This window comes from Pan paniscus, chromosome 1 (assembly GCF_029289425.2).
Source record: "Pan paniscus chromosome 1, NHGRI_mPanPan1-v2.0_pri, whole genome shotgun sequence".
Lineage (NCBI taxonomy): Eukaryota > Metazoa > Chordata > Mammalia > Primates > Hominidae > Pan > Pan paniscus.
In genome coordinates, this window is record NC_073249.2 from 123316632 (window position 1) to 123341123 (window position 24492).

At 37.8% G+C, this 24492-nt stretch overlaps 1 protein-coding gene across 2 annotated transcripts; it reads right to left on the reverse strand.

Annotated features, from left to right (window-relative positions):
- Positions 1-379: 379 nt before the first annotated feature.
- Positions 380-22623, reverse strand: LOC100980682 (alpha-amylase 1B). 2 transcript variants are annotated; one of them, XM_055115387.3, is made up of 12 exons: positions 20655-22610; positions 19924-20051; positions 8434-8647; positions 7942-8088; positions 6942-7139; positions 6263-6493; positions 5390-5523; positions 4449-4571; positions 4254-4353; positions 2159-2277; positions 1923-2048; positions 380-603 (listed from the first exon to the last, which is right to left on the reverse strand). In XM_055115387.3, the coding sequence occupies exons 3-12, from the start codon at positions 8599-8601 to the stop codon at positions 414-416; spliced, it is 1536 nt and encodes a 511-aa protein (XP_054971362.2). In that variant the 5' UTR covers positions 8602-8647; positions 19924-20051; positions 20655-22610; the 3' UTR covers positions 380-413. The 2 variants fall into 2 exon arrangements, with proteins under 2 accessions (XP_054971362.2, XP_054971359.2); XM_055115384.2 differs by having other exon boundaries at positions 384-603; positions 22587-22623.
- Between the last annotated feature and the right edge of the window lie 1869 nt (positions 22624-24492).

Genomic DNA, 24492 nt, shown 5'->3' on the forward strand with positions numbered 1-24492 from the left:
CCTATGGAAAAAGGATTCTTTTGAAACCGATGTAAGGGTAAAATTTGGCTTTCCTTCCCTTGTACAGATTTTTCATGTAATAGAGAAGAATAATGAAATATTAGGTTTGCCTTGTTGGTAGACTGCCAAGGAGAGAAAAGAGTAGGCAGGAGACAAACTGTTTGGAAAGCTAAGTCTTCCCTCTTAATGAGTAAAGATTGTTGCCTAGTTTTAAAATTTCTGAGTCATCCTTTTGCCAAAATAAATAACTTATGTGTAACCTGGAATTGTATTTCATACTATCAAGTGTTTTAAACCTCTTTTTACTAATTAGAGCTTTTATTTAAAATTAATGATATGTAACTATTACTGTATATGTAAGAAAAGAAACACACTTAGCTATTGCTTTGCGGATATGCATTTAATTTTAAATTTTACAATTTAGATTCTGCATGAATTGCAATAAATGGATCTTCAGCAGAGTTACTAATAGAAAAATGAGCTTTGCCATCATCAGAAACGTAGATTTTAATGCCTGTGCAGTTGCCATTAATTTTATCTCCAGAAATGACATCACAGTATGTGCCAGCAGGAAGACCAGTTTGCAAAGTTAAAGAAAATGTCCTGTAAAATAAAATTTCAGATTTAACTTCAAAACAATGAAATCAAGAATACAGACTAACACAAATAAACAGCATAACTTTATGTTGTAGAACCCTAAGCAGTGAAGTCTCATTAAGAAGAAAACCCATATGCCTCCCTAGTAGGTGTAAACAGCTTTCTAGGACCAAAAGTAACCTTACAGAAAACCTACCAATTTCCTTTTCAGTAGTGAAAATATTACCAAAAAATCAAAGTTGAAGAATATCACCGAAGATTGGCAGGAGCGGTCACATTTTACTAAAGTGCTACCTTGGTAAAATCAAATTTGTTCTCAAATGAACTTAATACCAATTACTTTAAAAATTTAAAGGGTATTATCTTTTAAACCTTCTTTTTTTCTACATGAGGTAAAAAAGAATTTAGGGTGTACATAAAAACAATCTAGCATTTGTATGAGGAAGTGATAGTTTGAAATATAAAGCTTTTTCACAAAATATTGTTTTGGTATTTTCATCCACAAAAGAAGGAAACTAAGGAAATAGACATGCGTTTTTTTGGCAGGAAAGAGATCAACTTGACTTATATATTTTTGTATTTATTTATTTTTCATAAGTGAAGTATAATTTATACTAGAGTGAGCTAAGTATGAGTGTCAGTTGGCCTTGGACAGAGACAATTCAACTGTTTGCAAGGAGGTCTTCTCAGCTACAGGTTCAGGAATCATTTATACTACAGCTAAAGGATACAAGAATCACAGATGAAAGGCCAATAATGAGAAATTTCAGAACTAAAACTCAAGTCTCCTGAAGCAAATCATTAACCACAAGATACATATTATTTATCCATATGCTTTAAAAAGGTTATTTGTCACAAGGAGACAGAGAAGTGAAGAAAGTATACCAAAAAACTAGGTAGAGCTGTCATTGAGAAAAAGAGAAATAAAGATATTTTAGTACTGAGGCAGCATTTTTCCATGATTAAAAGAGCAGGACTATAAGAAACGTTCTTTTAATGATTTCACAATCCTTCTATTAATTACTTTGTGTATTTTCTGGCATGTGTAGGTGAGCATATGCATGTGCATTCTATATATGCATAAAATATTGCAAGGGTGCGCAGAAAGGATTCTGCTTACAACAGAAAGCCGTTATGAAAACAAGAGAACGAAGGAGTAAGAGCCATCATCCTTTTGCTTCTACCCAGTTTGGATCTCTATTGTCTTCTTGCTCCACAGACTACATGATTTTTCAGATATGATAAATGTCAATGAACAGAAAAGAAAAAGAATAAACCAAGAACATACTGGTACAAAATATTATTTTTAATTGATATTTACTTACCAGTCATCATTGTTGAAAACAATGAATCCTCTGTTTCCTCTCCCAAAAGCCACTTGGTTGCTCCCATTATCATACCAGTTTGTAAAAGGCTGGCCATCCACTACATTGCGGAAATTAACCATGTTCCTAAAAACACAATACCATATAAAACGTTGATATTCTTAAACTTCAACTGTTTTAAATGAAATGCTACGGAAATTTACTATTAGAGGACATTTCTAAATAAATATTCTCACCTTATTTGGCGCCATCGATGTTCACAGACCCAGTCATTGCCACAAGTAGTGTCTGGATTAATAGTAACTTCTTTAGTTACTCCATTATTATTTGGTGGCCCAACCCAATCATTAACATCCTTAATTACGGGAGGAAAAGCCAAATTTTAACATATATATATTTACCTCTTCCTTCTCCTTTACACCAAACCCAACCTATCCTGTTACTTGTGTCTCTGCATTCAGTGACTTCATCTAGAATCCAATGCCTTCATTGATTTTCATAGCCCTTTGCTGGGTCTTCATCATCTCTCTATCCTCTGGTTCTCTTTTGCCATATTTCAAACAAAGGTAACAAATTGTTGTCCTCTCCTTTTCATTCCAAGGCACTGCAAAGACTTCTTTGCTCTGTCACCCAGGCTGGAGTACAGTGGCATGATCGTAGCTCACTGCAGCCTTGATCTCCCAGGCTCAAGAGATCCTCCCATCTCAGCCTCCCAAGTAGCTAAGACTGTTGGTGTGCACCACCACACCCAGCTAATTTTTTTTTTTTTTTTAAATTTTCAGTAGAGACGAGGTCTTGCTAGCTTGCCCAGATAGGTCTTGAACTCCTCAGGTCAGCTGATCTTCTCAGCTGGCATCACAAAGTGCTGGGATTATAGGTGTGAGCCACTGCACCTGGCCTGCAAGGGCTTCTTAACATCACTGTAAGCCATGCAATGGCATTGAAATGGGAAGGGCATTAGTACCAGAAACACCACGATTAAAACATAGGCTCTATTACTAGTAGCTGAGAAAATTTAATCAATATAAATAATTTCTCTGTGTCTCAGTTTCCTCATTTGTAAAATGGGAATAATGAGTTTTTTTGCAATAAAAAGTAATATATGTGAAAATGCCTTGAACATGACATGTGCTAAATAAATATTGGGGGCCTTCATGCTTCTTTTTAGATAAATGTACAAAATACTACATCTGAACTTTTTTTTATAAATTGACCATATTTTTAGTATTATGCTTTTCTGATTGGCACTTTAAGAAATCTTCATTAAAAAACACGGAGTAACCCTAGGAAGTTTATCAGTGTTGACCTTAAAATCACGTCATATGGTGAAAAGTGAACAAAACTAAGAGTTTATAGCACGCAGCAGTCCTGTCAAAGTGGGAATGTTATACTAATAGAAAAAATAAAAGAACTCTCTGACTCCTAACAACAGAAATAAGACCAATTAGTAGAAATTATAAGAAGTTGTCTCAATATAAAAGTACACCTTCTAAATATTAAAGCTGTTAAACAATATAATCAGTTGTTATACAAAGTAGCGGACTTCTCAAACTGAAAGGAATCTAAAAAAAGCTAGCTAGATATCTGTGTGACTCATAGGAAGGAGGAATTTCTGCTTTAGTTCTGAAGTCTCTGATGCTGTTTCTCAACCGTTTAGTTTAAAAGAAAACCTTCTACTAGCTTTCCAAATATCTTTACACTCTTATTTCTCTGTTCCTTTTTGAAACTACTCAGCAGAATAATGTCTTTACCATACTCCCAAATATTTTTCTCATTCTTACCTTTCTTGGAATACTCTCTCTAAATTTCTATCCTTTAGTACATATAATTTCCTTCCTCTTATAGTATACTTTCCCTATTTAACTCAGCTGAACTGGATCATTTGTTTCTATTCCATATAACTTTTTAACAGTATTTAAAAGACATTTATATTGTTCTTACTACGGGCAGATGATGTTTTAAGTTCTCTACAAGGGTTGGCATCTATATTCTTCCAATTAAACCTGAGGAAGGTACGAAGTATATATTTTAATCCCTGTGTCTAGCTCTTATTTTTAAGTGGTTTTTCTAATTTTTATTTTTGTTTACCCTGCAGGCTAGGGGGATGTTTGTCATATCTCTGAAAAAGCTTGCTATTCTTTTTCAATGGAGAATATAAAGTTTATTCCTTTAATATAACCTGCATTACTAAAATCACAACCCTGTATCGGGTGTACAATTAATTAAATATTTGTTAAATAAATAAATACTTAATAGTTGTCATATTAAATTAGGAGAAGATTGCCTCTTTTTTCTTGAGAAAAGGATATTTTGAACCACTCCAAAACTTACTTTTCCATTTTCAAAATATCTTGGCCAATGGTAGCTTGACATTACTCGTGTAAATCCATAAGGATGAGCAAGCATAAATCCAACTGCCATTTTATACAGCCTGAAAGTTACATAATTATATTATCATAGAATATCACAATATTCATACCATCATTAAAATACGTGTTAAAAAAAATAGAGAACTTGGTTTTCTACCTAGCATCCCAGAAGGTAAGTATAGAGGCTCCTCCAGCCCCATGTCCTCGTTGATTGTCATGGTTATCCACAAAGACAAGCGCTCTGTCAGAAGGCATGAAACCCCAACCTTCTCCCCAGTTCCTATTTTTGAAACATAAGATATACGTTGATGTATCATTTCATAATAGTTTCAGAGTAACTCTACTGTGCATCTCTTTCTGTAAGGCATGGCATCTGAAGATTAAATTCTTTCTCTAATTAGATGGTTACTCTGTAAGATGTATATATATATATATATACACACACACAAACACACACTCACATATATATACACACACACCTCATAAACAAACACACGTGTGTAATCTACATATATAGTCCATAGTTGGATATACGTGTATGGAATACTGATATTCATATAACAAATATGAGATTTTTGTTATTAAAAAATTTCCTTTCAGAGGTTTCAGCACATTATCATTTAGAGGCACTCCAGAAAGATCAATATGCATATCACATTATACAGAATGTTAAACTAGATTAAAATAAGGCTTTAATATTGTATTGTTATAATATAAATCGTTTTATATTTCCAATTCATATAAGTAAATACAATAGCATGGACACTTTGTACATACTTTATAAATGATAGGATCATTTCAATAATAACTTGGCTTTAAAAGATTATATGAAAACATCAGTCAAATCCAGTATATTCATCTTGTACGCAGACAGAAACTCCTAGGGTAAGTTTAGCGTTCCTAGGCATACTGTCTTGTGACAGACACTCTAAATACAAAAGATGATTGATTAGAGTTTAGGGCACTAGAATACTTATCATTAACAACTGACTCCTTAATAGTTGTCTGAATAAGAATGTTGCAGAAGATAACTCACACTGGGGTAGTATGACTAACAGATCTATGAAATAATTCAGGGGAAAAGTTGTATTTATTTACTTTAAGTAAGACATCTTCTCTCCATTCCACTTGCGAATAACTGTGCCGAGTTTTGCACCATACTTGAATTCTGTCACCCGGCCATTTCCAAAGTAGTCACTGCTTTTAATTGGCTCACCACCCAGATCAATTACCTAGAAGAAATTTAGGAAAAAATAACATTTTGCATAAGGACTTTAAAGCATTTTAACCGATAAGTTTATATTATATAAAAAATAGCTTTCAGCTATTTCTGAGTTGTTTTAGTCTTGTTGTGTTTTGTTCTTTAGAGACAGGGTCTTGCTACATCGTCCAGGATGGTCTCTAACTCCAGGCCTCAAGGAATTCTCCTGCCTCAGCCTCCCAAAGTGCTGAGTTACATGCAAGAGCCACCACGCCTGGTCCTATTTGTTATATGAAATGCTCAAAATCATTTTCTTATTCTTATTATCTTCATCAGTAATATTCTTATATTCTTTTTTTGATAAAGCATACACTACAATATTGAAAGAAACATAATATCAAAGTTACCTGTTGTCCTGTGAGAATACTTACCTAATTTTTAGTCTTGTACATCAATGATAATAATAACAGCTCACAGGAATACAACATTTACTATCTGACTGACTTTTTTTGATAAATATTAACTCGTTTCATTTTCCAAAGAAAATAAAGACATAACTATTATCAGTATCCTACATTCTGTGTACCTCCATACAACCTGTTGTGATAAAGAATTAGATATGCTGTATGTGAAGAAGAGGAGGTTAAAGAACACTGTTTTAAGGAAATGACTCAGTCTTTATCCTACAGAAATTGCATTTTTAATTGAATCGGCCATAAATTTTCTAATGAATAGGATGATATTTTATATGCATATATGTATTGACGTACCTCCTGGTAAATGAAAGGTTTACTTCCTGCAGGGAACCAGTTACTGTTTAGATTATGCAGTTTGTCCAAAATTGCCTTTATGTCTCCAGGCCACATGTGCTTGGAAGCATCAAGTCTGAACCCTGCAACACCAATGTCAATGAGATGGTTCATATATTCGGCAATCTTAGAACGCACATAATCCTTCCCCAGTGCAAGATCAAGAAGACCAGACAGACGACAATCTCTGACCTGTTGAGGTAAGAATGTTATGATTGATTCATAAAACCTCATTTTTCACCTGAGAATCCATTTGATTATTCATTTATTCCATGATTCCTCAAGAGATATTCTATAGTGACTTCCTTGCATTGGACACTGGGGATGCTCATATTCTACTATAGATGTATCTTGGAAATATTTTCTAATAGAAAATAGAGAACTTAGGAAATAAAGTCGATGAGCTTTTCCATTGGTTGGGAGCTTTTTAAAAGTGGGCAAATGTGTATTGATTAAAAATCTTAAATCAATATTTAAAGGTTTTCAAATATGGATTTGAGTTTCTTAAAGTAGTCAAACTTGTTAACCTCTGTCCCTAAGAGATCTAAATTCATATTTACAATGAAGTTCAATTAGCTACATGTTTACAACAAAAGGCATATATCACTCCTTATTCAGATCACTCTCTTAAAAAAATTACCTGAGTAGCATCATTATAGTTCTCGATATCTCCACTTCCAGTTTTACATTTACCATCATTAAAATCCCATCCAGAATATGGGACTGCTGGAAAGTCCCTACTTCCAGGGTTGAAGTAACTTCCACAGGTACTGCTTATTCCTGCACTCACAGCATTACCACACATATGATTAATTACAGCATCCACATAAATACGAACCTAGAAAACAAAGTTTCTACTTCAGTGTGACTTACACAGAGGTAGAAATTTAAAGAATTATTGATTAAATTTATAGTGTGTTAAGAAAATTCCAAATTATTTCATATCTTATAACTATTTTCCTACAAGATCAAAAATCAACTGTGAAAGGAAAGTAATGTGAACTAAACACCTACATTCATTCCAGACACTTGGTCAAATATTTATAGGAATGACAAACTGAGAGAACCAGAAACTATCATAAATAGGAGGAAAGGCAAAAAGCCCATTTTGGGGAGACAAAACTCAGATGAGACTGAAAAGGTTACTATTTGGGAAATTTCTGTGGGTCAACAGGAGAAAGCCTGTACTCTCTACTAAGCTTGGAAGACAAATAAGGTAGCTATTCATCTCAAATTCTGCTCCTCATTAAATAGATAAGCTACCTATTCACCACAAAAAAACCCAAGAATTAGGGACGGAGAGACAAGTCATCTAAAAATGAGAGCAAATATTGTAACTGGAATCAAAATTCCTCACCAGAAAATCCTTCCAGGAAATATGGATAGTTATAACGGTTAAAATTTGATGTTTTCCTTTAGAAGTAAACTCTGCTATAAACTTTAACTTATCTCTTTAGTAGATAGCACATATACAAATATTTTCAAAAATTGAACATAAGGCAACAGTTAATTTTGAGGTTTAAAGTATGAAGTAAAATTAAAACTGATATGGAAAACTTTCTGCTCAAAAGGAGCAAGAAAGAAGAGACACAAATCATTTTCCTGTCTGTTATTTTTAAAGGAAACTGGAATTCACTTACCCCAACATTGTTGCATCTAGTCACCATGTTTCTAAATTCATCTTCATTTCCAGATCTTGTGCATAATTTATAGCTAACTGGTTGGTATCTTTCCCACCAAGGTCTGAAAGGGTTGTGAATGGCAACATTTTCATTTGGTGGAGAGACCTACAAATTAAACAGTCTTGATGAGTACCAAATTCTGTCTTAGTGTATATCATTGAATGTTCTAGAATCTAATCAATAATATAAAAGATCCTTGAATCTTGGTATAGGCGGCTATCCCTTGAAAATATTAACAGCACATCAGAGGGCTCTTGTTGAAGAAAGATTATATCAGAAACAAAATATACAGTTGCAAAGAATACTACATTGTTTTTTCCTCAGAAAATTCTTTTACTTAGAATACTTACCTGTGAAGTAAAATATTGCCGAAGTTTCAGGTAGAAGATCAGAATAGTGTTTACTACAAGCACAGTGAATTCTGCAATTGATACTATGAATCATACCCACCTGAACGCCTCCAAATCCCTTGGGAGCTAAATATCGCTCACATTCAAGAGCAATATCAACCCATCGCCATTCAAACAGATGAACAATAGACGTTCGTCCTTGTTGTGTATTTGGGGAATACTGAGCCCAGCAGAACCCAATGGTGAAAAGCAACCAAAAGAGCTTCATTTTGCTTTGAAGTTGTCAGTGTCCTTTCCAGAAACTATTCATATTCCTGTAAGAAGCACATTTTACAATATAAATAGTAGCATGAATAAATACTTGAGGGCAAACTGTTTATTCATAATCTGAAAAGGATTAATAATAATCCTAACTGGTGAAGAACATCAAAAAGTCTCTCATGGAAATCATCTCAATGACCTCTTAGACATTAATGTTTCTTTTCTTTTCTTTTTTTTTTTTTTTTTTGCATATGGTAGCACTTTTATTTTTCCTTACACAATGACGTGTTGCTGTGGCCTAATGTTCTCACATAACAGCAGAAAGCCAAAATGTGTTGTCAACTCTTTAAAGATCGAGAATTTCATAATAAAAAACTTTACATAAATTAAAAGGATGAATACATTTACCGGTATAAATGCGAGCCACTTCCAACTCAAGGCAAGTAACAGCCCACAGTGTTCTGGCAGACAACAGAAGCTAAGAAAGGAAACTGGGTCCTATGGCTTGGACTTTCCAACCCTGACAGACCCACAAGACAGAAACAACTGCTTCAGGAGCCCTTCCCAGCCTCTAGATAAATCTCAGAACACTCAGCCCTGACACATTAATACCCTGCACGGATCAGAGACTGCTGACCACACAGACTCACCAAGCCAGACTTGTCTTCCACAAGCACGTTTTTTAGCCATGAAGTGACCAAGCCACGTGTACTAAACACTGACATCAAAGGTATGTACAGATACCAAGGGGAAGAGTTAACTTGAATGCCAGGTCAAAATCAGCAACAAGTTCTACAATCCAGTGCTGATATTGAGAAGAGAGAAAGACCCTGTCCTCTTGTTTTATATTGTTTTCTATTCAGTAAAAACAACAAGGAAGCAAAATCAAAGGCACAAAACCGGGCCTGGGCCTGGTTGGCCTAAACCCAGTAGTTACAAATCAACTTATGATTTAGAAGCCGATGTTATTCATAGATTCCAGACATTGTATAGAAGAACATTGTGAAACTCCCTTCCATATTCTGTTTCTCCCTGACCACAGGTGCATGTAGTCCTTGTCACATATCCCTGGCTTGATCAAATCAGTCACGACCCTTTCATGTGACATCTTTAGTGTTTTGTGCCCTTAAAAGGGACAGAAATTGTGCACTTGGGGAGCTCGGATTTTGAGACAGTAGCTAGCCGATGCTCCCAGGTGAATAACACCCTTCCTTCTACAACTCAGTGTCTGAGAGGTTTGTCTGCCGCTTGTCCTGCTACATTTCTTGGTTCCCTGACCTGGAAGCAAGATAACTGATGGACCGCCGAGGCAGCTCCTTAGGCAGATTAGGCATGCCTTGTGGAGTAAGGTCGGGGCATCCCTCAGGCTGCCAGGGACTCTGGCCAGCCTGAGGGATGGGATCCAAAGAGCGCTCCCAGGTAGGAAATGGCCCCGGTTGAACGCCTCGCCAGAGCAGTGATCCCCGCGGAGGATTAACACAGTGGCTGAACACCAGGAAGGAACTGGCACTTGGAATCCAGACATCTGAAACTTAGTAAGACAAGTCTTTTCAACTTGCCCCACTCCACCTGAGCGGAAGCTTGGCCTGATCGCTCATGGTGTGCCTGCACCCATATCAATTTCCATATAGAGATTCCTAGTTACACCTAGTTTTAGATCCTCTACAGTGGTTAAAAGGACAGGCAGCAGCAGTAGTAGTAGCAAAGGGACATTTATTTCAGGAAAGTTCTCGCTCCACCGGCCAAGAGAAGCCAGCACCTAAAGTTCTGTTTGACCCAGAGCTCAAGGACTCAAGGCAGGAGATGGCACCAACAGTGCCCTCAACCCCTTCCTTATCCAGTGGGGAGGCCCCCTTCTCCTGAGCCCACAGCCCCTAGACCACCCAGAGTAGACAAGAACAAAAGTGAAACTGTGGGAAAATCTCCTCCCTTGGCAGCCCGCTTAACGGCCCAAGACGGGAATTCAAATGCCCTGAGAGAGCAGCAATATACTAGGACAGATGAGATCAGACATACGGTAGAAAGGCATGCTTTTGTGTATCACCCTTTTATCTCTGCCGAACTACTCAATTGGAAAAATAACACTCCATCTTACAATGAAAAGCCTCAAGCCCTAATTGACTTGCTTCAAACAATTGCCCAGACTCAGAATCCTACTTAGGCTGATTGCCACCAGCTACTCATGTACCTCTTTAAAACAGATGAAAGGCAACGGGTCTTGCAGGCAGCAGCTAAATGGCTGGAGGAGCACATCCCAGCCAATTATCAAAGTCCCCAAGAATACATAAGAATTCAGCTGCCAGGAACGGACCCTCAATAGGATCCAAATGAAGGACCAGATATGGAAAGGCTAAGAGGGTACCGAGAGGCATTAATTGAAAGGTTGAAAAAAGGGGCTCAAAAGGGTACCAATGTAAATAAAGTTTCTGAAGTCATCCAAGGAAAGGAGGAAAGCCCAGCCCAGTTCTATCAAAGACCGTGTGAGGCCTATTGCATGTACACTCCTTTCGATCTGGAGAGTCCTGAAAATCAGCCGTTGATTAATACGGCCTTAGTTAGTCAGAGTGCGGAAGATATCCAGAGAAAATTGCAAAAACAGGCTAGGTTTGCAGGAATGAATACCTTGCAGTTACTGGAAAGAGCTAATGAAGTATTTGTAAATAGAGATGCAACAAGCGGCCGAGAAAGCCGTAAGGAGGGCGAACGCCAGGCCAGGTGAAACGCTAGTTTGCTGGCTGTGACAATTAGAGGAATTCTCCTGAAAAGGCAGAAAAAAGGGGGTTCCGGGAGGAATGCCCAGTCCAATCATTCACGTTTGCAGCGTGACTAATGTGCCTACTGTAAAGAAATAGGACATTAGAAAGATAAATGTCCTCAACTCAAAGAAAATTAGAGTGATGCAGAGTCAAAGACCTCAAACCAAGATGAAAGGATTTTGTTCAATCTAGCTGAGGGGCTGCTAGAATTAAGGGGAACAGGCTCAAATGCCCCCATCAGGATGACAATAAGAGGCAAGGACATTAAGATTTTAGTGGATACAAGAGCCGAACACTCAGTAGTAAGCACTCCAGTGGCCCCCTTATCTAAAAAGACTATTGATAGAATTAGAGCAACAGGAGTCTCTACCAAGCAGGATTTCTGTCTACCGCGTAACTGCTCAGTGGGAGGACACAAAGTGATTTATCCATTTCTGTATATGTCTGACTGCCCCTTGCCTTTGTTAAGAAGAGACTTGCTTAGCAAGTTAAGAGTCACCATTTCCTTGACAAAACAAGGCTCTTTACAGCTGGAGTTGCCAGAAACAGGATTCATCATGGCCCTTCCAGTCCCCCAGGAAGAAGAGTGGAGACTTTTGCAAACTGAGCCAGCTCAGGAAATAAAAGTGGCTCCAGCTGAGCAATGGCTCGGAGCAGAGACAGAGGACAATCCGCTGAGGCTGGCAATCAATCAAGCCCCTGTACTCATAGAAGTTAAGCCTAAGACCCACGTAATCAGGCAAAAGCAGTATCCTGTTCCCAGGGAAGCCTTTAAAGGTATAGAGACTCATCTTATATGCTTAAAAGCCTTTAGAATTCTAGTTCCTTGCCAGTCTCCGTGGAACACCCACCTCCTACCTGTCCCTAAACCAAGGACCAAAGACTATCGACCCGTACAGGAATTGAAAGATGCCTTCTTTACATCAGGCTAATTCCTGAGAGCCAAAAGCTGTTTGCCTTTCAGTAGGAAGATCCGGAGTCAGATGTCACCACTCACTACACTTAGACTTGACTTCCCCAAAGGTTCAAAAATTCCCCCACCATCTTTGGGGAGGCGTTGGCTCAAGACCTCCAAATGTTTCCTGCTAAAGACCTAGGCAGCGTCGTGCTCCAGTATGTAGATGACCTTCTGCTAGGACACTCCACAGCAGTCAGGTGTACAAAAAGGACGGGTGCCCTGTTTTGACACCTGGAGGACTGTGGATATAAAGTGTCCAAAAAGAAAGCTCAGATCTGCAGACAGCAGGTACACTACCTACGATTCACTATTCAAAAAGGGGAGTGCAGCCTAAAGTCAGAAAGAAAGCAGGTCATCTGCAGCCTACCAGAACCTAAAACCAGGAGGCAAGTAAGAGAACATTTAGGAGCTGTGAGGTTTTGCCGGCTGCAGATTCCAAACTTTGCGGTGCTAGCCAAAGCATTGAACAGAGTTACAAAGGGAGGTGACCGAGAGCCTTTTAAATAGAGGCCTCTACAACAACAAGACTTTTGTAACTTAAAAGAAAAACGTATGTCAGCCCCAGCTTTAAGATTACCAAATTTGACAAAGCCCTTCACACTCTATGTGTCAGAAAGAGAAAAAATGGCAGTAAGACTTTTAACTCAAACTGTAGGTCCCTGGCCAAGACCAGTGGCCTACCTCTCAAAACACCTAGATGGGGTTTCTAAAGGCTGGCCTCCGTGTCTGAGAGCCTTGGCAGCAACGGCCCTGTTAGCACAAGAAGCAGATAAGCTGACCCTTAGACAGAACCTAAATATAAAAGCCCCCCATGCGGTGGTAACTCTAATGAACACCAAAAGACACCATTGGCTGACAAATGCTACATTAACTAAACACCAAAGCTTGTTATGTGAGAATCCCCGCATAACCATAGAAGTCTGTAACTCTTTAAATCCTGCCACTTTGCTCCCAGTATCAGACAGCCCTGTTAAACATAACTGTGTAGAGGTGTTGGACTATGTCTATTCTAGCAGACCAGATTTTCTAGACCAGCCATAGGCACTGGTAAATTAGGAGTTGTACGTGCACAGAAGCAGCTTCATCAACCCACAAGGAGAAAGGTGTGCAGGATATGCGGTAGTAAGCTTAGATGATGTTGTTGAAGCTAAGCCATTGCCTCAGAGCACTTCGGCCGAAAAAGCAGAACGCATTCCTCCTCTAACTCGGGCTCTGGAACTCAGTGAACCTAAGATTGTAAATATCTATACTGATTCTCGATATGCCTTTCTAACCCTTCAAGTACATGGAGCATTGTATAAAGAAAAAGGCCTGTTAAATTCCAGAGGAAAAGACATAAAATGTCAACAAGAAATTCTACAATGATTAGAAGCAGTGTAGAAACCCCAAAAGGTGGCATTCAGGCATTGCAGGGGATATCAGCGAGTTTCCACTTCGGTGAGCCAAGGAAAGTCTCTAGCAGACACACCGGCACAAAAGGCAGCGTCTACTCCTTACCAGGCATCAGTCACAGCCCTGCTACTCCCTCAAATGCTTGATCTGGTGCCAACTTATTCTAAAGAGGAAAAAGATATTTTTCAGACAGAGAGAGGACAAACAATAAAGGAAAGATACAAAAAGTTAACAGATGGAAGAATAGCTGTGCCTCCGCTGCTAGGAGCCACAGTTGTGCTGACTGTATGTGAAACTACCCATTGAGGCCAAGAATCGTTTGAAAAGCTGCTAGGCCAGTATTTCTGCATCTCACCCTTGTCAGCTGTTGGTACAACAGTAGCACAGTGATGCGTTACCTGTGGACAGCACAATGCAAAGCAAGGCTCCTCTGTACCTCATGGTATACAAGCCTATTGAGCAGCTCCTTTTGAAGATCTTCAAGTGGACTTCACAGAGATGCCTAAATGTAGAAGTAACAAGTATTTACTGGTTCTAGTGTGTTGTTACTGTAAGTAGGTGGAAGCTTATCCAACACGAACTGAAAAACCTCCTGAAGTAACTCGTGTGCTTCTTCAAGATCTCATCCCTAGGTTTGGACTGCCTCTACGAATTGGCTCGAATAATAAGCCAGCGTTTGTGTCTGAGTTGGTACACAAGACGGCAAAGGTATTAAGAATCTCATAGAAGTTACATGCCGTTTACTGACTTCAGAGTTCCAGAAAGGTGGAGTGAATGACTCGAACTATCAAAAATAGTTTCAGGAAAGTATGTCAAGAAACAGAATTAAAATAGATACAAGTCCTTCCTATAGTATTGTTTAAAATTAAGGGTACCCCTTCTAAGAGAACAGGATACTCCCCCTTTGAAATTCTGTGTCATAGGCCTCCTCCCATACTGGGAGGACTTCCAGGTACTCCCCAAGAGTTAGGTGAGATTGAATTACAGTGGCAGCTATAGGCCATAGGGAAAATTACTCAGACTATCTCAACTTGAGTAAATGAGAGGTGCCCAGGCAGCTGATTCTCCCCAGTTCACCCTTTTTCTCCAGATGACCATGTGTGGATCAAGGACTGGAAAGTGGTGGTTCCTCTGTGGCCACAGTGGAAAGGACCCCAGACCATTATCCTGACCACTCTCACAGCTGTAAAGGTCAAAGGAATCCCAGCCTAGATTCACCACAGCTGCATGAAGCCTACAGCCACTGAGACCTAGGAGGCCAAACCAAGCCTGGACAATCCCTGAAAAGTGACCTTGAAGAAAACAACAAGCCCTGCTCCAGTCACACCCAGGAGCTGACTAGTCTACACATGGCTGAAGCATGGGGAAAATCGTCCTAGGACTTATTTTCCTTATAAGATGGACCTGTGTGGTAAAAGCTTCCACTACTTCTTCCCACACAGAGGACTGCCTCCAGTGCATTTATCAAGTCATGGAAGTAGGACAAGTTAAGACAATCTTTTTATTTTACAGCTATTATGAATGCTTAAGAACTCCAAAAAGAACCTGTTTGTATAATAACACCCAGTACTAAGTATGTAATCCAGGAAATGACCAGCCCGATGTGTGCTATGACCCCTCTAAACCCCCCATGATCACAGACTTCCAAGTAAGACTAAGAACTGGTCATTCTCTGAGTGACACATGTAAAGTGATAGCTAGAACAGAAGAATCAAGAGTCCCCACAAATGTAGCTTTAAAATTTGATGCTTGTGCCGCTATTAATAGTAAACATCAGAAGATAAGATGCAGTTCTCTAAATTAGGAAAAAATTACACAGCAGAAAATAAGAACAGCTGTCAAGAACCATATGTATGTTCGATATGTCAATACTGGTCTTGCGTCAGTTAGGCTACTTAGAAGAAAGATAAATAAGATCCAGTTTGGCTCCAAAAAAGAAAAGTCAGCCCCTCCTGCATGAGTGGGAGCTGAAACCCTTTAAAATCGATCATCACAAATCCCTCAGTCCCAAAGTGAAATAAAAGAAAATATGTAACATTAGGCATTGATAGAAAAGGACTAGATTCTAGTGTAAGCATCCTAATAACAGAAGTTCAAAAATGCTCTCCAGAACCCGTATTTCAGACTGTCTATGATGAACTCAATGTGCCCATACCTGAAATTCCAGAAAAAAACTAAAAATTTGTTTTTGCAATTAGCCAAAGATGTAGCCCAATCTCTGCAAGTCACTTCATGTTACATTTGCTGAAGGACCGTAACAGGAGATCAGAGGCCATAAGAAGCCCGAGAATTAGTTCCTACAGACCGAGTTCCTGATGAATTCCCAGCCCAAAAGAACAACCCTGACAATTTTTGGGTTCTAAAAGTCTCAGTTATTAGACAGTAATGCACAGCTAGAGAAAGAAAAAGATTTACTCATCCCGTAAGGCGGCTTAGTTTTCTTAGGCAAAACCTGTATAATGGTAAGACAAAAAGAGTTACATGGTAGAGTTCCAATTACACAGAAAGAAATCCATTCAGCAAATTTCCAAAGTTGCAGACTGTTTAGGCCTGTCCAGAATTCCACCAGAACTGGACAGCCCCCATCAGGTTATGTTAGATATGTAGACACAAAGCTTATGCTAAGCTGCCTGACCAGTGGGCATGTGGCTGTGTAATTGGCACCATGAAGCCATCTTTCTTCTTACTGCCCATAAAAACAGGTGAACTTGTAGGCTTCCCAGTCTATGCTTCCCAGGCAAAATGAAGCATAGCCATAAGTGGTTAGAAAGATGATGAATGCACCCCTGAAAGAATCATACAATACTATGGACCCGCCACTTAAGCACCAGATGGCTCATGAGGATATCGAACCCCCATCTACATGCTCAACCAAATCATACGGTTACAAGCTGTTTTAGAAATTATTACTAATAAAACCGGTCAAGCCTTGACTGTTCTTGCCTGGCAAGAGAACATGATGAAACATGTTGTCTACACATAGATGATAAAGGACAAGTAGTTGAGCATATACTTAAGGATATAACAAAACTGGCACATGTACCCGTGCAAGGCTGGCACAGACTCAATCCAGGAGCCATGTTTAGAAAGCAGTTCCCAGCAATAGGAGGATTTAAAACTCTTATAATAGAGGTAATAATAGTAATAGGAACCTGCTTACTGCTCCCTTGTCTGATACCTGTATTTCTCCAAATCATAAAAAACTTCGTCTCTCCCTTAGTTCACCAAAAGCCTTCAGCACAAGCATACTATATAAATGACTATCAATCTATTGCACAGAAGAACATAAATCATAAAAGTGAGAGCTCCCACTAATAAAAATGAGTAAAAGTATCAAAGAAAGAAAATGAGAGGAGAGAAAGACCCTCTCCTCTTGTTTTATATTGTTTTCTATTCAGTAAGAACAACAAGGAAGTAAAACCAAAGACAGGCAATCTGACACCAGGCCCCAAACCAGGCCTGGGCCTGGTTGGCCTAAACCCAGTAGTTGAACATCAACTTATGATTTTGAAGCCGATGTTATTTACAGATTCCAGACATTGTGTAGAAGAACATTGTGAAACTTGCTGTGCTGTTCTGTTTCTCCCTGACCACCGGTGCATGTAGTCCTTGTCATATATCTCTCGCTTGCTCAAATCAATCACAAACCTTTCATGTGAAATCTTTAGTGTTGTGAGCCCTTAAGAAGGACAGAAATTGTGCACTCAAGGAGCTCAGATTTTGAGATAGTAGCTGGCCCGTGCTCCCAGATGAATAAAGCCCTTCCTTCTACAACCCGGTGGCTGAGAGGTTTTGTCTGCGGCTCGCCCTGCTACAATGTCAGATACAAGCTTCAAGGACAACTTCTTTCCAAAGGCTTATTCTAGTTTGGTGAGGCTAGCATGAGGTGTATTTTTTAATTTACCTGACCAAATGCACATAGGGAGAACACATTCTTTTTTGAATTGTCTATATGGAGTCAGAAGTTGAGTCTTTTAAAGGACTGAAATAAAACAGAATATTCTAACTGGACTAAGATCATATGGAATACACTTGTTAATATGAATATCTATTTCCAAATATTTTGCTGTTATTAAAAGTGTTATAATGAACATCTGTATCATGTTTACACATGGGTAATTCTGTATGCTAGATAAACATATGTGAAACTTGAAGCATATTTTTAAATTTTCATATTATGCAAAATTGCCCTTTCAAATGCATCAAATTTTACTCTCTATTAGCATTATGTTATAGTACCTTTTGACACACTCCCACCAAAAATTAATATTATCATAGCTCTAATTTTTGTTTAATACATTAAAAATGATTTGGGCTGGGCGCGGGGGCTCACACCTGTAATCCCAGATCACTGGGAAGCTGAGGCGGGCAGATCACGAGGTCAGGAGATGGATACCATCCTGGCTAACACGGTGAAATCCTGTCTCTACGAAAAACACAAAAAATTAGCCGGGCGTGGTGGCGGGCCCCTGGGTCCCAGCTACTCCTGAGACTGAGGCAGGAGAATGGCGTGAACTTGGGAGGCAGAGCTTGCAGTGAGCCCAGATCGCGCCAATGCAGTCCAGCATGGGCAACAGAGGGAGACACCCTCTCAAAAAGGAAAAAAAAAAAAAAAAAAAAAGATTTGTGTTTTTCCCAACTAGCAAGGCTGAACATCATTTCACACTTTTTGGCCTTTTGAGTTTTCTCTTGAAATTTGCTTCTTCCTTTTCTCATCTAGTTTTGCTTTAATTATTATGTTTTTTCTTATCGAATGTTTTGAGTTCTTATGTTGTTATCATTTGTCGTGTATTGGAAATATATTGTCCTAATATATCACTGTTTTTTGAAGTCTTTCCAGTGAAAATTTAAGCAATCATGGATGCTGGTAAGAATTAGGAAAGTGCCAAAGGTATGCCTGCATTATTATTCTTTGTCCAACTACACTCATGCATTCCTTAATGACAGGAGTATGTTCTGAAGAGAAAGCCCTTAGGTAATTAAGCCACTGTGCAAATATCATATAATGGACTTCATTAAGCTAGATGGCATAGCCTATTCCTCCTAGGCTACAAACCTGTAAAGCGTGTTATTTTACTGAATACTATAGGCAACTGTAGCACAGTGTAATTGTGTATCTCAATACATTTAAACATAGGAAACTTCCAATAAAAATATGGCAAAATAAACTTAACTAGACCACCATCACATATGCGGTGCGTGACTGTACTCACCATGCAAAAGGTTTTAAGTTTTAAAGTGATTATTTGTTTAACTACAGTGGTTCCTTGTGCCTCCATATCCATGAGGAATTGGTTCCAGGACCCACCGTGGATACTTAAAGCAATAACTACTCGAGTCCTTTATATAAAACGTAGTATTTGCACATAACCTTCACACCATCTCAGATTACTTATAATGACTAATGCAACGTAAATGCTATGTCAAAAGTTGCGATACTATGTTATTTAGAAAGCAATGACAAGAAAAAGTCAACACATGTTCAGTATAGATACAACCATCCTTTCTCTTGTCTTTTCTTAGATCTTGTTTAACAAGATTAGATTTAAGACTTAGTGGTAAGGAGGATGGGAAGAGAGACAGAGGAAGAATGTATTAATGATAGGTTTTGTTGTTGTTGTTTATGTCGTGGTGTCCTTATGTCACCCAGGCTGGAGTACAGAGATGCAATCATGGTTCACTGCAGCCTCAAACTCCTGGACTTAAGTGATCCTCCCTCCTCAGCCTCCCAAGTTGTTGGGATTACAAGCATGATGCATTATGTCAGCAACGGTAGTATTTTTTGTTATGTTTTCAAAGTTACATATCATTATTTTTTCTATTGAAATATCTTTTAATACTTTTTTTTGAAATATTACTGATTACTTTGAACCCAAACTCTGGAAAACACTGAACAAATTTATTCCAATGGTCTCTTTCACTGTTAATATTCTCTGATCCTATGATTTATTCTTCTCTTGACTTTCTACATCCTAATGTCAATATGAAAATCAAAGAGCTTAAGGAAATGTTGTGGCTGTATCAATCAGGACAGAATAGGTTATTCCACAGTAATAAAAGAAACTAAAATTTTTCAGCAGCTTACAATAACCAAGTTTCTCATGTTCAACTAGGATCAACAAAGGCACTCTCATTAGTCCCTTTGTAAGGTCACAAAAAGTTCATTTTGACACATGCTTTAGCAATCAGGAAGTCCCCAAAGTAAAACAATCTTTCTGCTTACATTTCACAGCCAAAGCAAATCACATGGACATTCCCAAATTCAACAGGATGGGAGTATTTCATTTGCAGGGAGGGTCACTAATACTTCTGAACAATAGTACACTTCATATATAAGATCAGAAATAAAAACTGTAAGAGGAAAAACAAAAGAATTTTCATTGGAGTGAACATTTGAAAAACAAGAAAAGCGTGTTTAAATATATATTTTTAAAGAAAAATGCAGTATATACAGAGCTTCTCACTCTCCAACTCAGTCTCTTACACTTCTATCCTTTCCTTCGATAGCATGACATTCAATTCCTTCCAAGTTTATATGATCATTTCTGTGCATGTTTCTGTGACTTACTTCATCTAATGTTCCCATAAATAAAACGTAATGGTATTTTATGTAGTTACCTTTTTCTAAGCTTTGAAACGTTTCATAAAATTGCTCACATCTTCTTAAATTTTGGATATTCAAAGATTCTGGTAGATAAATACCACATAAAGTGCTATTCTATAATTAACAAAGAAGTAAAATAAAATTTCTTATGTAAATAATTTTTTTTCTGAATGTTACTCCATCACCCAGGCTGGAATGCAATGGCACAATCTCAGCTCACTGCAAATCTCCCCCTCCGGGTTCAAACGATTCTCCTCCCTCAGCCTCCCAAGTAGCTGGGACAACAGTCCCATGCGACCAAGCCCAGCAATTTTTTTGTGTGTGTATTTTTAGTAGAGATGGGGTCTCACCATGTTGGCCAGGCTGGCCTCAAACTCCTGACGTCACGCTGATCCGCCTGTGTTGGCCTCCCAAAGTGCTGGGATTACAGGTGTGAGCCACTGCGCCTGGCCTCTTTTTTCAACTTCTAACTGATACCTTTTTAATGGATATAACCGCCTCAAGTCTATGTGTTAGTCATAGATGTTCTAGACTTATTTGATTTCCTAGCTTTTTCTTCATTGCTTTGACCTTGTGCATGTTGGGTACAGGGTATATCTTTCCTGATGCTTTTTCAATGTTGTGTGTGTGTGTGTGTGTGTGTGTGTGTAAGATTTCCTATTAGCTTCTATGTGGATGCACTATATAACGTTTGTTTTCAGAAAATAAAGGGTGGGATATTTCACAGCTTACGCACTTGGGATGAGAAGTCTCTACTCCTCTTGAAAACCATCAGTTCTACCTCTTAGGTGTCTGACACAGGTGGTTAGCTCACATATCTAGTGAATAATTCTACTGAGCTCATTATATTTTAGTATGCATTACTAAAGATACTTAAACCTAATAAACTGTCTTACAGTTGACACATGAAAGAACTTTCCATTACTCACAAAAGGAAGTGCTGTCTTTTCACAGAGTAGTAAACATAAAATAATGACTACAAGCACTCAACACAGTTCTTGTTGAGATTTCAAAATTCATTTAGATGATCCTTTCAATCTCCTAGGTTCTCATATCTTGAATTCATCTCCTTCCATCACCTTGCCTCTAAGCTACTCTCATCTTCACATCCTAAAACTTATACTCACTAAGTACTATATACTTAGTACTATGCTACTATACTTAGTATACTATACTTAGTACTATTATATACTATTCTACTCTAACATTTTCAATTTCAGTCACCCCACTCTTATTTAAATCTCCCAAATGTCTAGTTCCTACCTCCAGAACTCCATTGCATCTTCAACCACACTGCAGTCTACAATTGATCATACCATTTTCCACTGTCTGAACCTTCTTTATTTTCTCACTTCACTCCTTAACCCAGATTACTTTCCATATCCCTCTTTTATAGTCATTCTCTTATATGTGTAAACATCTCATCACTAACTGTTTAATTCACCTAGACAAATCTCACCTTTAGTTAAACTGAATTCTGTACTTATTCCGTGATAGCACATATGTTGAACTCAACTGGAGAAAAACACAGAACCACATTGACTGATACCACTTAAATAAAACACAGATTACCTAAGACTGTGTTTACTTTCCTACATTCCTAGCTATTCATTTTACATCTCCTTTTCCTTTCGTAATCCTTCATGACTTCCTCCTGCTTTATGAGCTTGCTTCCTATTTCACTGAGAAAATATCACAAAAATTTGACATGCTCCCCCTATCTACTGAACTACAAACCTCTGGACCTCCATAATCTGCCCTTCATCCTACTGTTACTAATGAGCTGTTTGTGTGTCTACCTTTGAAACTAACACTTCTATTTTGTGTACCAAGTGTATGCGTCAGCAATATCCCTCTGTTTCCTGCATTATGCTTTTTCTGTCTACTGAATCAGTCCCATTAGCATACAAACCTGCAATATCATCGATCATAAAATAACCAGCTTTTTGATACTACATTACCCTCCATTAACAACCCATTTCTCACATCCCCTTGAAAGCAAGACTCCTGAAGTATTGTCTTCAATACTCACTATACTAAATTCCTCTCCAACATTATCTTGAATACCTCCTTTTACTCCTCACATTCACCAAGTTTGTCAGCCTCAAGTTCCTAACGGTTGCTCTACCCAGTGCTTAATGCTAAGAATTCATCTTTCCTAACTCATCAAAAGAGCTAATATATTTGATCACTCCTTCCTGTTTGAGATGCTTTCTTCATTTAGCTTCTAGCTATTTCTCCTTAGTCTTCTTTAATAGTCCTTGAAATATTTGATATCTCACCATTGGGATGCTGCAGGGTTCACTTCTCCATGCTTCTAATTCCTGTCTCTAATGTTCTTACTCTCCCTACCTCACAATGCTGTGAAAAGGTAAGAAGCTATGATTCACAACAGCATTTTTACAGAAGAGCTGAGTCTTTTTGGGCAGTGCCTCTAAGGTAAAGGTGTAATCACACACTCAGGAAAGTTATCTATAGGAATGAATCAAATAAAAATAATAATGTTTTCCTATGTATATACAGCTGAAACTCATTTCATTAAAGGAAGGGAATAATTTATGTGGGAAATATTTTCACCTTTGAGTGTTGTTCTGACAGATGAAAGATTTGGGGGTATAAAAATGGTGGACTGTATTACGGCAAGGATACAAATTTCTAAATTGGGATAAATCCCCCACTTACAAAAAACCAAAATCCCAATAAAACTCAAAGCCAGAGAAATATAAAATAATTACAAACAAACAAGATTACAATTTTAAAAATGTGAAACTGCATTGATATCCAGGTAAGAATTTTTAAAAGGCAGTATCCGTAATTATAAAAAATTATATTATAAAATTGCCTTAAAAAGAAATTGATGTAATCATCTAGTTATGTTCTCCTACATGTGTTAAACCAGGTAAAGACAATATGCAAACCATAGTCTATTGGAAAGAAAAAAAATTATTGAATTTGAGGAAAGTCATTAAAATACATGTAATATATTTCCAATTCACTGATTTAAAGGCATACAGATTTCATTTTTAAATACAATTTCAAAGCTGTTACACACAGTTCCATAATCCGGGTGGTCAATTTCTTCCTCTCAAAGTTGGAAAGCACTTGAAGGACACTGGAATACAAAGAAACCTAAAATATCATAAAAGCCCATTAAAGATAGTAAGTATAATAGAGGTCATTAGTTTAAAAATAACTGAGAGCTAAGTCATTTATATTTAGAAAATTAGTGAATCATTACAGTATAACAAAATTTATCTAAATAAACCGCTTATAAAGAAACTGATTTATAACATTTAAAATATCATCATCACTATGCCTATGGAAAAATAATTATATTTTCAACATCTATAGGTTTTGTACTTTAAGGTGATAATAACCGAATTTTGAATTTTTTTCATAGAACTAATAATAGTAGCAGATGTTTCAACAAAGAAACACAGAGGCTCCAACCCTTTATTTTCCTAGTTATTAATATAAGGTTTGATGGCTAGGTTGATACTAGGTACCTAACCATTTTACTCTAACAAAGCAGTATCCAAACTGGTCAGTCGTTAGAATTACTAAGGAAACCTTTTCAAATCTGATTCTGATACTCCATTCCCAGAGATTCAGATGTATTAGTTCTAGGAGAGAGTATAGGAATCTTTATGCATAAAAATTCTTCCTTGGTGGTTCTCAACCTTGGTTGCACATTAAAATCAGTTTGAGAGGTTTATTCCAACATCTGTGCTACACTCCCAACACATTAAATCAAAATTCTGACCAAGGGAACCAGGCATCAACATATTTCTTAAGGATTTTTTTTTAGGAGGGAGAGGGTCTCACTCTGTCACCGAGGCTAGAATGCAGTGGGGTGATCAGGGCTGACTGCAACCTCAACCTCGAGGGCTCAAGTGATCCTCTTGCCATGGTCTCCCAAGTAACTGAGAAGAGAGGTGCAAGCTATCTATTCTACTAGCTATTTATACAGAGGAAAATAAATGAGTATATCAAAGAGATAACCACACTCTCATATTTATTGAACTATTCACAATAGCAAAGATATGAAATCAACCTGTGTCCATGAATGCATGAATGAATAAAAGCAATGTGGTATATATATATATATATATATATATATATATACACATTAGAAGACATTTTGTCCATAAAAAAGAATGAAATTTTATCATTTACAGCAAGATGGAT